We start from the raw sequence: 16,401 nt of genomic DNA, 5'->3' as shown, positions 1-16,401 counted from the left end.
GACCCAAACAGACGTGTTACAGGAGGGGCCATGCAGCTTTCCTTCAGCTATTTAACAGTTGACTATTATCCATTTCACAAAGCAGGTATGAAAGCAAGCATTTTATGAATTACGTGTGACTGTGACTATCTTGTTTGAAAGCTAAAAAAATTTGTGTGTACATGTATACAGCTTGGATAATCATGCTCAAACCATTTGAAATGCACCTTTTTACTTCCTTCTAGATGCAAAAAACAAAGAACAAAAGCAACAATCTGGGAACCAATTTGTGAATGTGAATGAGCTGTTTTAGTCCAAATGCTTTTCACTGTTTTGTTTGGTCAGCAAAACAATGTTTACATATTTCTGACATGAAGAGAATTTTGTGTTGACAGAGGAAGGCAGTATTGCATATTGAGAATTCAGTAATTGGATAGTAGCATGAATCAATCTGTTAGATTTTTTTCATGTATAGAGAACCATCATTTTATGTCTATTTCCAACCAGTGTTCTGCTTTTTACATTATTTTCCTGAACAAGAATCTCAGTGTGTAGAGGTTCAATTGGGTAGCCTTTTGTTAAGAAATGTTACTAAAAAAATGTTAGCAATTTCCAAAGTGTTTCTCATAAATAAAACATTTCTCATGAATAATTTCTAGTAGAAATCTAAAAAATTTAAAAGAAGATACATTACAAAGCATGTGACAACAAAACAGGGTGTGATCATCTTCCTAATCAGATGGTCTGGAGCAGACATCCACAACATCATCATTCATGTTAGTCTGTTCTCTACTTCCAACCTGTAAACACTCAGTTGACTGCTGATCCATCCCAATGCTGAGCTCCATCTGTTGTTCCCACTGGTCTTGCCCTGCATGCCCTCTTGTGCTCCCCAAAATCCCATGTTCATCCCCTGCAGTGTTTCAGTTGTGCGTGCTCTCACCACGTGCCTGTGATCCTACTGAGATCACAGCCATGCAACTGCATACAGGGGTGTGGTTGCCTTGCTCCCACATGATGCTGCATGAGTTCATGTACTTCAGAGAGGCAGTTGCCCAAACTGGCTTCCCAGAAGGCGTGTTAGAGCTTTCCCTGTGGTGTTACTAACAAAGTGCTGTAGGTCCTTCAGAGTCTGTGTGCATGTGCTTGGAGTAAGCCCATGCTGCTAGCCCTGTTTTGGAGAATCCCAGTATCATGGCCTTCAGTCGAATGCATCTTTGTCCTTCTGTTCCCTTTCTGGTTTTTCTCCTGTTCCTTTATCTTCTTTCTTAGCTATAAAAATGATAATAACTGTCAAAGATAACTGTGAAGAAGGGTGGGGAAAAATATCATCACTTGTGATAGGTGCCAGCCTAAGAGTTTATTTAATGCTGCAATATTTGCATTTAGACTTAAAATCACTTTTTTTTCCCCCAAATAATTTTCCTATTTTAATAGCAAACATATTTGCTTATCCCCAGTATAAGTATTCAAAAACTCATTAAGTCCCAAATAAAGTAAATTTTCACATGGTAGTATTTAAAGGGTGATGTACTAACTGATAGAAGTTATTTGTTATTGCATCCTTATTATTGAACAGGTTAGTAGAATGTCTTTACGGGGACTACTTGAAGATATCACTTCTTTCAGAGGTTTGAGTGCTTGGCCAACAGAAACATGTTGGAATTGAAAGCAGGAACAAAAGAATTTCCAGTGTGATTGATTTTTAAGGCTGTGTGTGCTGCAGCACTTCTTGAACTTACCTTGTTGTTTGTGTGCCATAAAGGTGCTAGAGAACCAAGACAAAAAGAATATATTTCTGGAAAGGGACCAGGAACTTCTTAGGACACAGTTCTGGCAGGAAAGATAAGCTTGGAAAAAAGTGAGCATGAGAACATCGTTCTGTTACTTGCTCTCACTTTTTTTTTTCAGTTGAACATTTTTTTGCATGTTCTCACATATGACATTAATGTGTCGTAAGATTTCTCTGAACTGAAAATACTCAATGATGTTTTGAGTGTTAGTGGTGTTATAAGGCAGCTGGCAATGCTATATTCTGAGTGATTTCGTGAAGTGCTGAGACTTGGTTTATGGAATATAACTTCTGTTTTAACGTCTGGTATGACTGCTCTTGTTCTATAATTACAGCATGCAATGAGCTTATAGTTTGAAGAATACTTGTGAAATAGTGGAAACTTGTTATCCTGTTAAAAGCAAAATTTCAAATGAGCTAATATTTTCCCCATTTCTCTTATTTGCAGGAGACAGCTGTGATCATTGGATGCATTATAGTGATGCCACTAAAACCAGAAGTGGATGGGCCAAGGAATTATTAAATGAATTCAAAAGCAATGTTGAATTGCTTAAGCAGGCTGTGAAGGATCAGGTCATAGATTCTCCTCCCAAATCACCACCTGCTGTATCTCCTCAGAACCTACAAACAGGTATTTTGTTTACATCAGTAATTCTCTACTTCCATGAAATTTAAAACTATGAAAAAAAAGACTTTTTTTAATGATTCCATCACTATTCTTTCTTACAGGCAAGGAACAGATACCAAAAGGAACATCTAGGGCTTCCTCTGTATCTTCCCAACAACCAAAGGGCAAACTGATGTCTAGTCCTATTGTGGTTAGACTTGCAGATTTCGATATATATCAGGTACATTTCTTTAAGTTAGTAAAACTGGGGCAACTTCACCCTTGACTGTTATGTAACTGTGGTTCTTAAGGGACAGTATGAAGCCCATTGAAATTAATGAGACTTTCCATTCATTATTGGAGTAGACCTTTATGGACCTGCTTTTGCTTTGTTAAAATTGTGATCCTATCACAATTATGTGTTAGATCTAAGTTCTGTTGTTCTCCAAATTATGAATTTGGAATTCAAATTTAATATTTTCATTGTACTATCTTCGGTCCCCAATATTTTATAATGGTGCTTATCTTATTGTTATATTTTTCAAAGTACATTAAAAACTGTTAAGAGGTTTTATTAAGTTTTAAAATCTTTTTCCAGACACTCCTTCTCCAGTGATATTTTGAGCAGGCACTTACCATTTCCATCCCCCTTCCCTTTGTTAGAATGAGTAGTTTTTGTTGCTGGTTGTGGTCCAGATTGACTGTTCTGAGGCAAGTGAAATAGAGGAGTTTGGCTCCATTAGGCAGAATGGTAATGATATGTAAGGATCGACTCTAAGTTTCAGGTCCTAGCAAAATGTTTAGTGTGTGTCATTGTGATTTCTGCTTGCTCTTTTTCCAATACTTTTCTGCCATATTGCTTCTGGTGTTGTGGGATATTGCAGATTGTTGCTAGGAGTATTCATCTGGATCTGAAGTGGCTTTATACTATTGTTTTGTACTGTTCATATTTCCATTTGCCTTCTGCTCTTGTCTCCTCCTCTCTACACAAACACATTTTCAGTTTTTAAATTGTCATTATTTCTATACAATTTCCTAAAAGCTGTTTTTCTAAATAGATAATTTTACTTGAATTTTTGTGTCTGTTAATGCAGATATGTTTGCCTCTTGAAAACATCTACATAAAGTGAAGCAGGCTTATAAAGGTCATGTATTCATTATTTTCAGAGACATTCTAGTAGTGTGATCATATATTCAATATTAATACATTGGGTAATTTCAAACTAGCAGTTTGACCTACTAACTGTTCAATGGAAAAGCTTTGTTTTGGCAATATGCTTTTTAAACTAGGTCACATTCAATGAATTTAAGGTCAAATATATATCAAATGTTGATTTCATAATTTACATTGTAAGGAAACAGAAATGGAGATTACTGTTCCATAGCATCTTGAGTCTCCTGTGAAGCAGACCTTCAGGCATATCCATTCATACACATCTCTGCCAGATGCAAGCTGAACACCTTGCTTCACACACAGTTTGAAAGTCAGCCTGTGTAGTGGAATTTGTTCTTACAACAATACAAGAACTACCTAACATGTGTAAGAAACTTATCTAGCTTATCTATCCCTTATCTAGACCAGACTGTATGGAAATACCTCCATCCAAGGATAAATGCTTAAACAGGAGCTGTAGTATTTGCAATAAAAATCAGACCATTCTAGGCTTCTGCTGAACACCTTTGAAAGTGACCTGCTGCCTCTTGCCTCATATGAAGGAAGGGGATCTGGTACCTTTAAGACAGTTTTCTTGTGAAACTCTTCTATGCGAGTCATTTCTGCTTCAAGGCAGTAAAGTGTTTGTTGCTGTTTGTCAGCACTTTGTGTTGTGTTGTTTGGGGGCCTACACCCAAGAGCAGTGGAACATTACCTTACTAGGGATAGTACCATGCAACTACAAATGCTTAATCATTCATAAAAATGTAATGTGTTAATGAAATAATCTTTTATCATTTACAGGTTTCAACAGCAGACCAGTGTCGTTCTTCCCCTAAAGCTCTGATCTCTTGCAATAAAAAGTCACTTTATCTTCCACCAGAAATGCCAGCTATTCATATTGAATTCACTGAATATTACTACCCAGATGGAAAGGACTTTCCTAGTAAGACTTTTTTTTTTTTTTTTTTTTTTTTTTTACTGATGCTTAAATTTTGTGTGTTACTTTCACCTTTGTGAAGCTTAAAGCTTGGAAATAGGTAATGGCTTTCTAAAATGAATAGAGCACAAGACTGCTCCATTTCCACAGTGCTTGCTCCTGGCAAACTCCTATTAATACTGTTTTTTATAAACATGGTTGTTCAGTCTGAAATCACTTGCAGCATTTTTACTGGCACATGAATTATTCATTCTCCAACATCCACATATTGTTTCTGCAATTTCACTGTCTGACTACATAAAAGAACTCAAACTATGGCAACAATACCTGAAATGCAATAAAGAGCTGCTGGAGTTATTTGTAGGAATGTGTCCTGTGGCTGGCCTTGTTTTATATACAGAAATGTTAGTGGATTTCTTGGGGATGAAACTTGAGGACAGCAAATTTCTGTGGTCTTCTCTTTCCCCCTGTAATTAGAATATTGTCCCCATGTCTTCAGATTTAATTCTATTCTTAGTTTTTTTTTACACTCAAAAATTCAGTTACTTTCTTGGAGTGAGAGAAAGAAGCATCGCTTCAGGTATCCCCTAACAATTAATTCTTCCTTGAGACTGAAGGACTGGGTTTCTGTTCTTTCTCTGATGAAAAGTACTGGTGAAAATGTAAGTTTGCAATCATTTAAAAACCAAAGAAAACTCAACCCATAAACATTTTACTTATTCTCATGGTTTCGTTTTCTTTTCTCTTTTAGTTCCATGTCCAAATTTGTATGGCCAGCTGAATGCTTTACAATTCACTCTGGATCAGAGAAGTATTCTTTGGCTAAACCAGTTTGTGTTGGATTTGAAACAGAGTCTTATTCAGTTCATGGCCATGTACAAGTTAAATGACAATTCAAAATCAGATGAACATGTTGATGTGAGAGTTGATGGACTCATGTTAAAGGTATGCTGTCATTGAGTAGGGGCTTTGTGGTTCCTTGGAAGACTATTTCTTTTATTCTCTTACAAATACCTAAATGAATGAAAAAACACTTCTCAAAAAAACTCAGCAGAATATGGTTGTTTGAAGACAGACATCTTGTTTCCTGTACTTCTTCATCTGTGTCCTGGTATTTTGGTTTGGGTATTTTGGTTTTGTATTGAAGACCTGAGTGGGAATAATAGCAAATTATTTCCCTGTCAGTGAAATTGACATAGCAGACCTAAAAAGAAATTGAGCACTAAAGTAAAAAAACAAGTGAAAAATTTATATTTGTACTCTATATTAATGCAAGGGCCCTCCCTTGTTCCTGTGGTTGTATTATATGAAAGCTCTTTTGTCTTGTTGGTGAATGCCCTAGAGTAAAGAAAGCAGTTCATCTCTTCCTTCTCCAAAACCCATTCTCACAATTTTCTGTTTCATGCTGGCTGTTGCTGTAATTCAGGTACATGAGTTCTCTGTATGCTTATTCCAGAGGATTAATGCTTGTTAATGCAGCTGAACATCAAATTTTTGCTTTCCTTGTCTTCTCCTCCTTTGTGAAAAAAGGATTATTGAGCAGATGAATTTCCCACCCATGCCCTGTTTGCATTGGGTATTTCATTGTATGGTTTCCAAGGTTCAGTGGTGAACAAAATGAGTCTTTTCAGTGGTGCCCACAGGAGAGGTTTCAAGGGTTCTAAAAAGTCAGCATATGGAGAGATGGTTATCTTTCTAAGCTCTACATTCTTAATGGAACTTTACATGGACATAGTTTGTACTGAATAGAAACAGTTATTAAGAGCAAACAACTGGAAATCTGCAAATATAGATTGATCTGATACTGAATTAATAGATGTGAATAGCCTACTAATCTATGTGACGATAAAAGTATTCTTACATCCCTCAAACCTTGATTTATATTAATTATGTTATCTCTGTATTGACAGCATTATTTTTATTCTAGCAAATGATGACTTGATGTTTACATATCATATAGTTAATTATTTTATTTAGTTATTTGTGGCAGTGCATTTTTCTCTCTCTCAGGATTTTTCATAAAGGTGCACAGAGAGAAAGAAAGAGAAAACAATTTCCATTTCTGCTCCTTGTTTTTCTCATGTAGACTGTGTTTGGAGAATTGTTTACCTGGGGTGATTGCTTGATTGGATTCTGGTGAGAATTGTTTGAGTCTGGTGGCCGATCGGATCTACCTGTGTCTGGACTCTGGCAAACAGGGTCACGAGTTGTTAGTAGTTAGACATGACAGAGAAAGTAGCATGTAGTTTTAGTATCCTCCTTTATATAGTATATTAATGTATTATAGCATAGGTATAATAAAGAAATCATTCAGCCTTCTGAAATGGAGTCGGACATAATTTCTTCCCATTGGGTTCGCCTGCATTTGACAATAGTTATTTTTCTCCGAATCTTTGTATTTAAATGAAGAAGCTTCATAACCTCTATCTTTGTGTCTTTAGGGATGATTTTTTTACTCCTACTTTCTAGATTCAGAATGGAGATATTGTGATAGAAGGCATTGTCCCTGATAGTAGCAAAACTAGAGTGGCCAACGTTCATGTTAACAATTTACGATTCAGGGTTTGGCATAAAATAAGTTTACTTTAAAATGTACACTAAAAATACGCAAGTTAAATACAGTGTGCTGAACTATTTGTTGTTCTTTAGTAGTTGAGGTATATTATTATCTCCTGATGAAATAAATGTATTATAATTATCAGCTAATTGTCAAAAATACCTGATCTATATTCTGAAGTGTTAAGAATATTAGCTGCATTGGCACTCCTAACTGTTTGCTTGTATCTTAACGAAGAAATAAAATACTGTAGTATTTGGTATGGTGAAAAGCCCTATCTGACACACCAGATTGAACTCCAAATTATAATTCTCTGTTTTTCAAAGATGTAAATTTTGGAAACACTTGAAGAAACCTTCTACCAAGCTGCTTGAGTTGAGGAAACAAGCCACTTCAGCCTAATATAGCTGAACTAAATTTAAGACCTTCAGATAAGAAAAGACTGAGACCCTTATGTTTTTGTAAAAATATTGATGAAAAGTCTGAGACCCTTTTGTTTTTGTACAAATATTGATGCCACAGCATCCTTCTTAAAAATGAGAGAGAACATAAATCATAGTCTGTGAGCCTGATTTATCCCTGTTCTGTTTCACTGTACTTGATTTCTCATAAAACTATAATTATATTCCTTTGTATCAGCTGTCATGGCTATTATTTTGTTTCTTTAATTGTTTACCTTCCTAATCTCCACATTTTTAACTTGAAAAAATGTATTTCTCCCTTGCAGATCATCATCCCATTTGAAAACAAACCTGAAATTCATAAAGATCAACCTCGTGCACTTTCCATTCAAAGTTCAGAGATGATTGCTACAAATACCAGATGCTCACCAAACTGCAGACACTCTGATCTAGAAGCCTTGTTTCAGAACTTCAAGGATTCAGAATTTTTCAGTAGAACTTTCACCACTTTTCCTAAGTCCTCCAAAAATTTTAATCTTTTACATCCAATCTTCCAGAGACACGCTCATGAACAAGATACCAAAATGCACGATGTTTATAAAGGTTATATCATCCCAGAATTGAATAAATATGCATTAAAGACATCTGCAGCTACTGATGTTTGGGCCCTGCATTTTTCCCAGTTTTGGATAGATTACGAAGGAACGAAAAGTGGAAAAGGCCGACCGGTAAACTTTGTGGACTCGTTCCCGCTTTCACTTTGGATTTGCCAGCCAATAAGATTTGCAAAGTCACAAAAAGAGCTTGTATCCCGTAATCAAACAGCCTTGAACATTCCAAAAAGTGAATCTAGTGATCTCTCTAATAGATTGCAACGTAAGAAACTTCTAAAGGAGTATTACAGCAGTGAGATGGAGCCCTCGACCAATGGCATTCAAATGTCTGAGACTTCAGGCGTGCTTTCTGAAAGCTCTTCCTCTGATGCAGATGTACATGTTCTTGTCCATGTTCAAAAACATGTAAGCGTGCAGATCAATCACTACCAGTATCTTTTTTTGCTGTTTCTCCATGAATCTCTTGTATTGCTCCTGGAAAACTTAAGGAAGGACGTAGAGGCAGTGACAGGAAAACCTGCAAAGCAAACAGATGTCTGCATTGGGATTCTACTGAAAAGTGCAGAAGTAGCCTTACTGCTCCATCCAGTGACTCAGGGAAACCCTTGTAAATCTCCTGGTGAGGAAGAAGGAAGTCCCGTGGCATCAGAACTCTCCCCTGTGGGAAATGGGGAAACTCTTACTTCAGAGAGTAAATTAGTTGGTAGTAAGATAGTGGAAGCCGGTATTACTGATTTTGGTTATGTAAATGACTGCAAGCCTCTGAATACTGAAGTTAATAAAGGAATTTTAATAGATCCTCTTTTGTTTAAATCAGACAGTAATACGGATTTTCAGAAAGCAATGTCATTTTCCGATGATGCATCAGATAAAGGTTTGGGAGATACAAGTGAAGGAGGAAGCAGTGGACTTTTTAGTAGAAGTGATTCAGAAGAGGTCTGTGGACCTCTAAGTGAGAAAAGTAGTTTGAATCCTAAGGATTCGGTGTCCATTCTAAATAAGAGAGAAGATTCTACTGAATTTTTCATTGATAAGGAGGATGACAGAAACATATTCTCAAATAAGTTAAATGAACAGGAAGGCACAACTGAAGGCTGTCCTAACCAAGTCACTGACTTGGAAACAGAAACTGCCTTAGAATCTGAAGAGCTTGAAATCAACAAAGACAAAGTGGCTTCAGTTAAAATGTTTGCATCCCAGTCTTCTTCAAGGTATACAAAATTAATACTAAAACAGTTTTCTTTCTCTTTGAAAATATTTAGAAATCTTGTTGACCACAGACTTCTAGTACTTTCAGCAGCCAGGAAGGGAACATCTTAAGAGTTGGACTCAATGATCCTTCCAACTCAGGCTGTTCTGTGTTCTAATAGATGAAAATTTTTAAAGCATGTAAAAAGTTATGCAGTATCCAGCATTCAGTGAAAGTTAAAATGAAGTGTTAGTTTAAATCAATTAACTATTTACTTTTAGTTAAAATACTAGGAAATATGTATTGAGAGAAGTATTGGCATAAATACCTAGATGAATATATGTTTCTACATATACCTCTTCTTGTCAAAGGATTATTGAATAATCAGACTTTTTCATTAATATCTTGCTTGGTTTAGAGGATTTTTTAAAGTAATTTCTATGTATTATTTAATTTAAATAGTAATTTCCTCATATCTTTATATTTTAAAAGTGCTAAGCCTAAGGAACGCTGCTCGTCCAACCTCCCTGCATTCTCTGTTTCTTACAAAAATATGAAGAGAAGTCCATCACAAGTCTCTCTGGATACCATCTCTATTGATAGTATGATGCTAGAGGATCATTTGATAGAGAGTGATGGAAGTGATAGTCAGAGCTTTCTGGAGAAAGGTAAGCAGGTTTAGCAAAATATTTTTAAGCAATACATGAAAATGTTGTTTGTTATTAAAGTCATGCTCAAATGGATTCTAGTCCAGCAAATCCTGGATACTTTACAGGACTATTTCTGTTACCTTCATCAGTAATATCAAGTGTATTCACAATGTATAATTTCAGAGGAAAACAATAATGTGCTCTACTTAAGCAGGACTATTTAATTTTACCTCTGCTTAATTTTCCTCTCTTAAGGAAAGTAAGAGCATTGAAGTGCTGTGTTGCAAATCTGAATTAGGCAGAACTTGTTCCTTGCTATGCTTGAAAGCAACTGCTTTGGCTGCAGTACTTACAGGTTGGAGCCTGAATCGATGTTACACTTGAAGTGGTAAAGAAGCTTTCATTTTAGAAGTGGATGAAAAAGAAACAAGTTTCCACTAATGCTCACCGTGCTAATTACCGGCAGATAGGTAGTCTCCTTGCAGCTCACCCCTCAAGGAGTATTTCCCAAGTATTGACTGTCTAATAGCAGTTATTTGTCCTATTTTTGTTCATCTGTGTATATACTGATGAAATAATTTTCCCATGTCAGGAAATAGACTAAGAAAACCTTATTGCTACGTCTTTTTTGATAAGTATAATTTGCATAAGACTGTTTTTTTTTTTTTTTTTTCCTGTGGGATTTCTCTTCAGTCTAGAGCAATAGCGAGAAGACTGCTTCACTTGCAAGCCTGTTATAAGGAGTATTCCTGCATATGCTTATGTGGGAGTATGCCATGAAATACATTTTCCATTTAAATAACCTTTATATGTCTTTTTAGCTTGTTAAACTATTTAACTGCAGGTTAAATAGCTATGCTTTCCAGTTGTCAAGGAAACACGATCATGATTGCTCTAATGAACATGTATGTAACTTACTTCTCTTAAGTATACAAGCATCTGCTCTAAAGGCACTGTGCAGTATTTTAGATACATAACTTGGAATTTTTTTTCCTGGCTGGATCGCATTTATATTATTTGATTTGGAAACCTAAAAAATACCTTCACAGTTTTTTTAACAATGCATGTAGAGTGCTGTTTTGGTTTTGTCACTATATCCTGCTTTACTTTTGATTAGCATCTAGAACTTTGAACTCTCTAAGAGGAATGGATGTGGCAGTTCAATCATAAATATTTGTTTAATAAACCACTCAACTCATGTTAAAAAATGAGTTAATGTGTGCATTCACTAACAGATACTGACTTTATTCATAATGTAGGAGTGATTCAGATTATGCTGTGCTAACTTTGCATTTTTTCTGATGTGTATTTGGAAGGTATTACAGCCACAAACTATCAAAGCCCATCAGAAAATGTCCACGAAGGAGGCAGAGTGATGGAAAATTATGATGGGTCATCTCCAGATGCCATGAGTGCTGCTTCAGAAAATGCCCATGAGACTATTGAAGAAATGGTAATATTATTGCATTCCATTAGAATATATTATTCTGTGAATTAAACCTTACAGCACAACTAAAATGTCTCCTTTTAGAGGTGATTTTTCAAGTTATTAGAAAAATGAACCCAAAATAGTTGTAATGATGATGGATACACATCTTCTGATACCGAAGCTGACTTAAAACTGGTTTCTACTTATTTTTTTAAAATACTGCAACCCAGTACATAGAGAAAAAGGGCCGACTAATATTCAGATAGCCAAAGTTTAGTAGCCTGTCCTAGCTTTTTAACCTGGTCTGATTCAGCACTGCAAGTGCTTGATTGTGCTTATGATATGCATAAAACTGAATGCAATTTTAGGAAATGCCTGATACCTGACATTTCAGGTATCACATAATCATGTGCTTCTCAGACAGAGTAAGGAAGCTCTATCTCACTTCCATGGCTTCTCTAGCCAGTTCTGAATTGGTGTCAGTGGGGTATATAAATACAAGTGTCTGTGTTTGGACAGGCTGTTGAGCAATCCATTATGAAGCCAATGTGTACAAAAAGAAAAGAATAAGGAAATGAGAAAACTTTTTGCTTCTCTGTGAGCAAGGGTTTTAGATGCAAAGGGTTGTTTTCCTTTTGTGATGGAAAAGGTTTAGACATACCTTACAAATAATAATCACTGTAAATTCATTTTATAATTTTGTATTGTTTTATCTGGGTTTTGTTGACAGATGTCTGTTGTGGTTTTCCAAGTATTTGGTGTTAATGGTGAAATTGACATCAGAGGAGAAGACACAGAAATATGCTTACAGGTCAACCAAGTGATACCAAACCAACTAGGAAATATTGGTGTTCGACAATATCTGTGCAACAGAACTGTTGGTAAGAACAATTCAGTGTGTTGAAATTGGAGCTGGAAACATTTGTTCTAAGTAAATAAAAGTGCAAACACAGTTTTATGTTAGACTAGCATCCCTTTTATGCTAGTTTAGAACTCTGATTTATTACTCATTGCCATACATTAAAAAGGAAGAATAAATAAATGGAGCTGTGTATGATGATCATGTGGGTAAAAAGGTGCATTGCAGTGAATTCTGGTCATTAGTTTGCTTTTTTGAAAATGAAATAAGCTGCATTATGTGCTGGTTTTGGCTGGGGTAGAATTAATTGTCTTCATAGTGACTGGTATGGGGCTATGGTTTTGGATTTTGTTTTCTGTATTAAACTGTCTTTGTCTTAAGCCATGAGTTTTCTGGCTTTTACCCTGCCGGTTCTCTCCCTGATCCCACTGGTGTGGGGCCTGGCTGCTGGGAGGATGGAACCACGACATATTGCATTGTGTTATTGTTTTGTGAAGATGGAACTCCTTATGACTCTAATAGTGATTGCTTTATGTACCTTCCTTTGAAGGAATGTTTCTTTTTTTCAAGGTCAGTTTCTCTTGATTAAATGACACACACAGTTTAAACAGGCTTATAATATGTGGTTTAAGAAAATTTTTTACATTTCCTCTGTCAGGAAATAGGAGCTTTAAAGACAGACAACTGTTTTTAGTTTGCTTTGGGTTGGGTTTTTTTGTTTGTTTTGGTTTTTTGGGGGTTTTGTTGCTTGGTTGTTTTTGGTTTTTTTAAGCTTAATACAAAGAGTGTAATTTCATGCCAAGTACAGCTAGATCAACCGGTGTCTTATCAGAGCTGTTCTTGGGCATAAGTACAATATATACACTCTTTGCCAGAAAAAAACGAGTTCTCATGGATGAGGTGTTTTCCTTGGCATGATGCATTGGCGTGGCAGCTCATGTCACAGTCTGCTTTGCTCCCTTCTGCCAGCCTTCTACATGGATTGCTGGATGTAAACTCTTTTGTACTATAGGCTTTTTGGGACAGATCCCTGACACACCTGCTTCTGGTTCAGCTCATTTCCAAGGAAATATCTATAGCAGCTGTTGGCTGCCATCTTTTTATTCCAACCTTCTATCAGCATGGCTTTTGTTCAGGCGGTGCTTCAGCTTCAGAGGTGGCACAGCCTCTGATCCCCTGGCTAAAGAACACATTTACTGGTAAGCTGAGCCACTGCCAGCAGCTGCTGCCTGAGCAGCTGTTGCACGGTGTTGTAGTCAAGCATCTGAAGGCTAGGAAAAGGTCCAGCAGGGAGGACTCATGGCTGACCTTCAGTTGATAGAGCAGGCAAATTGACTTCTGGTTATCTGCCATATCCTCTGTAAAAGCTGTAGGGAGTAAATAATATGATCATGGCACCTTCCTGCTCTTGTTTGTATCTACAACTTGAGCCTCTGATAATGATAATGCTTCTCAGTTGATAATGAGAGGCTTGTGCACTAATTATTTTGTGGATAGGAAAGGTATAACATGATTGGAATCTCCAAAAACTTCCACATTGTATCTCTTCCTTTCTGTCTCTGGAAGATACCTGAATGGATGAGCCAACAACACTTTTTTTGGTTTTTTATGCATTACTGGTCACTCTATTCTGTAATGTACATCTCTCCACTGATCTTTTCTCTCCACTGTGATTTCTGTACTGTCAGGAATCTTCTGCTGCTGTTCCCTGTGTCCCATAATCATTCCTATTAGAACTAAAAGAGAAAAAGTTTGGAAAAAGCTTGAGAATCAGATCAAAAGAGACTGTTTAAAAGAGTTAATGGTAACAAAATACAACCAAAAGAACAGGTGAGCAAATGCATATGATAATAACCCAATAAAAGCAACCTCCCTCTTCAAGACCTTTAATAAAACTTTCTCAAGTGCTGCATTAACAAATTGAAACCAGTAATCTGAGGAACCATGCAATGCAGTGAATACTCAGCTTTATAATTACAGTCTACAAGATGTTCTGGATGAAAATAACCATTTAAAATCTAGTACACTGTTAATGCAGTAGATGTAAAATGGGAAGAATGTGGCTAAAAGCGGGACTAAGTTGAGGTCTACATGGCAGCTGTGTAATTTCCTGCAGGGCTGGATGCAGGACTGCAAATTTATCTGATCTTGCCTGGCAGCAAAACCAAAAGAAGGAGGGATGGAGTATGGCAGAGGTATTGTGGGAGGGCTGTGCTTTTTTACTGAGATATTACCATGCTGAACATGCTTCTTAGAAGGCAACAGCAGTTCACAGCAGCTTCCAAATTTTTTGATGCATTTTTTTCTCCATCTTCCCTTGACTCTGCCCCTTTCAGGCATCTGCAAGATAACTAAAATTGACTCAAGGCTGAGACTGAATGTATGTTCTTTTCCTCTGCTCTTTTTCTGTACTTTGGATCCTTCCAGCAATGATGCAGGCACTCTTTTCGGGTGCAGAAATACTTAGGGCACCTACTACTTATTTCTTTATCTGTATGTGTGGGAAGTATATGGATCATTGAGGGAAGCAAAGTTTCCTGAACCAGTTACAGAGATTCATTGAACAGAGTGGTCATTGTTCTTCTGTCTGGAGAGTGTCCCTTCTTCTCCTGGGCTGCTGGTAGTTTATTCACTTTTGTCTGGACTGAGCCTAAAAAGATAGTTGATACTTGCGGTGTGGTTTTGGTTGGTTGCTTGGTTTTTGGGGTGGGTTTTTGTGGGGAAAGGGAATATGAGATTTAGCACTTCTTAAACATTGGCAAGATGGAAGGATGGAGTCGTGGCTGTCAGTGTTGTGGAAACTTCAATTCACAGAGGTAACAAAGGGAGGGATTCTGGTTCACAGCAGAGGCTGAAGATTCTCATGTTCATCTTGCCATTGGTCTTTGTCAGCCCAGATCAACAGTGTGTCCATCTATCCTGACTCTAGTGCCAGTAGATAAGTGCACAAGTCCTGACTCTGCTGCTGTGCCACATCATCCATGGACTGGTACACTATACAGGAAGAGGAACCCAATTAATGTACAAATAGGAAAGCAAATCAGTTACGATGCCAGGCTGCTGTAGCTCTAGGCACTGTCTGTTGCATGATGAATTGACATAATTTGGTTGATTTTTCTTGAGTTTCTTTCTTGAGGTATCTTTCAACTTTCAATGCTTGTTTTTTCTGTTACTGTGATTGTACTTCTTGTCATGGAGATAATTTCTGTAGGTCAGCCATCACAGTGATGACATGACTTGACAATCCCATGGGGTAACTATTTTATACAAAAAATAGTTACTCTTCACTGCCCCCCACCCCAATCTGGTTACCTTAAATTTTTATTTTAGTTTACTTTAGTTTAGTTTATTATGGTTTTTAGAACTTTTTAGGTTGAATGTTACAATTGTCCTTACTGATTAAAGATACTGAAATTAGCAAGAAAGTGTCAAAGTTTATTAGTGTTCAAGTCTATTGCCACTCAAGTAATACATATGTGGTCATACTCTCTATCTTACTGCATTGCTGTTTATGGTTCCTAAGTCAGGAAGTTCAGCCTTTCCAAGAAAATACCTGGTCTCCTGAGAGAGTGAAGTGACTTTAATATTTCTTCGAATTGAGATTTAATGACTTAGTGGAAAAGTATGCAAAATAATTGGTTATCCATTGTCAAGGCACCAAGGAAACAATTTCTTTTTTGTGGATAGTGATACTTCTGCATTGTCTTTTCTCTTGTCACAGTGAGGTACTAGCCCTTATATGTACTCTTTATTTTTGTACTTTGAAGTGCTATACTTAGAAATTTACTCTGAAGTTCTGTATTTGCAACACTGCCTTTTATGAATAATAACTCTATGGTACTTTTTGGAAAATCAGTTGGACAATAGAGGCAGAAATAATTACATTATAATTGATTTTCTGTACACTGCAAAATTTTAATGCAAATTTGTTTTCTTTTTGCAACAGGTTCTGACTGTAAATCTGTGGCTGGACCTGTTAATTCATCACCTGAGATTAGTCTGAGATGGGAAAGCGGGCCTAGTGCTGTTGTACATTCCCTGCTAGCTGTAAAAAATGGGTTTCTTCAGTGTCATGTGGAGAACTTCAGTGCTGAATTTCTAACATCTTCTCTTACAAACATTCAGCATTTTCTAGAAGATGAAACTGTCGCAGAAGTGATGCCTATGAAGATAAAAGTTTCTAATGCAAGGATTAATTTAAAAGTATGTTAACAATGAGATACTTGGCTGC

General features: G+C 36.6%; 1 protein-coding gene across 2 annotated transcripts in view; it reads left to right on the top strand.

Annotated features, from left to right (window-relative positions):
- BLTP3B (bridge-like lipid transfer protein family member 3B) overlaps positions 1 to 16,401 on the top strand; it is a 48,497-nt gene that overhangs the window by 25,050 nt on the left and 7,046 nt on the right. Inside the window, exons 9-18 of one of the 2 annotated variants that reach the window (XM_053943856.1) lie at positions 2 to 85; positions 2,220 to 2,402; positions 2,501 to 2,619; positions 4,336 to 4,477; positions 5,223 to 5,416; positions 7,756 to 9,254; positions 9,725 to 9,900; positions 11,199 to 11,335; positions 12,042 to 12,192; positions 16,117 to 16,373. In XM_053943856.1, coding sequence (XP_053799831.1) covers positions 2 to 85; positions 2,220 to 2,402; positions 2,501 to 2,619; positions 4,336 to 4,477; positions 5,223 to 5,416; positions 7,756 to 9,254; positions 9,725 to 9,900; positions 11,199 to 11,335; positions 12,042 to 12,192; positions 16,117 to 16,373 — 2,942 coding nt within the window. The remainder of the gene's footprint in view (position 1; positions 86 to 2,219; positions 2,403 to 2,500; positions 2,620 to 4,335; positions 4,478 to 5,222; positions 5,417 to 7,755; positions 9,255 to 9,724; positions 9,901 to 11,198; positions 11,336 to 12,041; positions 12,193 to 16,116; positions 16,374 to 16,401) is intronic. The other variant, XM_053943857.1, reaches the window with a different exon arrangement.

The sequence above is a fragment of the Vidua chalybeata genome, chromosome 5, assembly GCF_026979565.1.
Source record: "Vidua chalybeata isolate OUT-0048 chromosome 5, bVidCha1 merged haplotype, whole genome shotgun sequence".
Lineage (NCBI taxonomy): Eukaryota > Metazoa > Chordata > Aves > Passeriformes > Viduidae > Vidua > Vidua chalybeata.
This window is presented reverse-complemented; position numbering and strand designations above follow the sequence as displayed.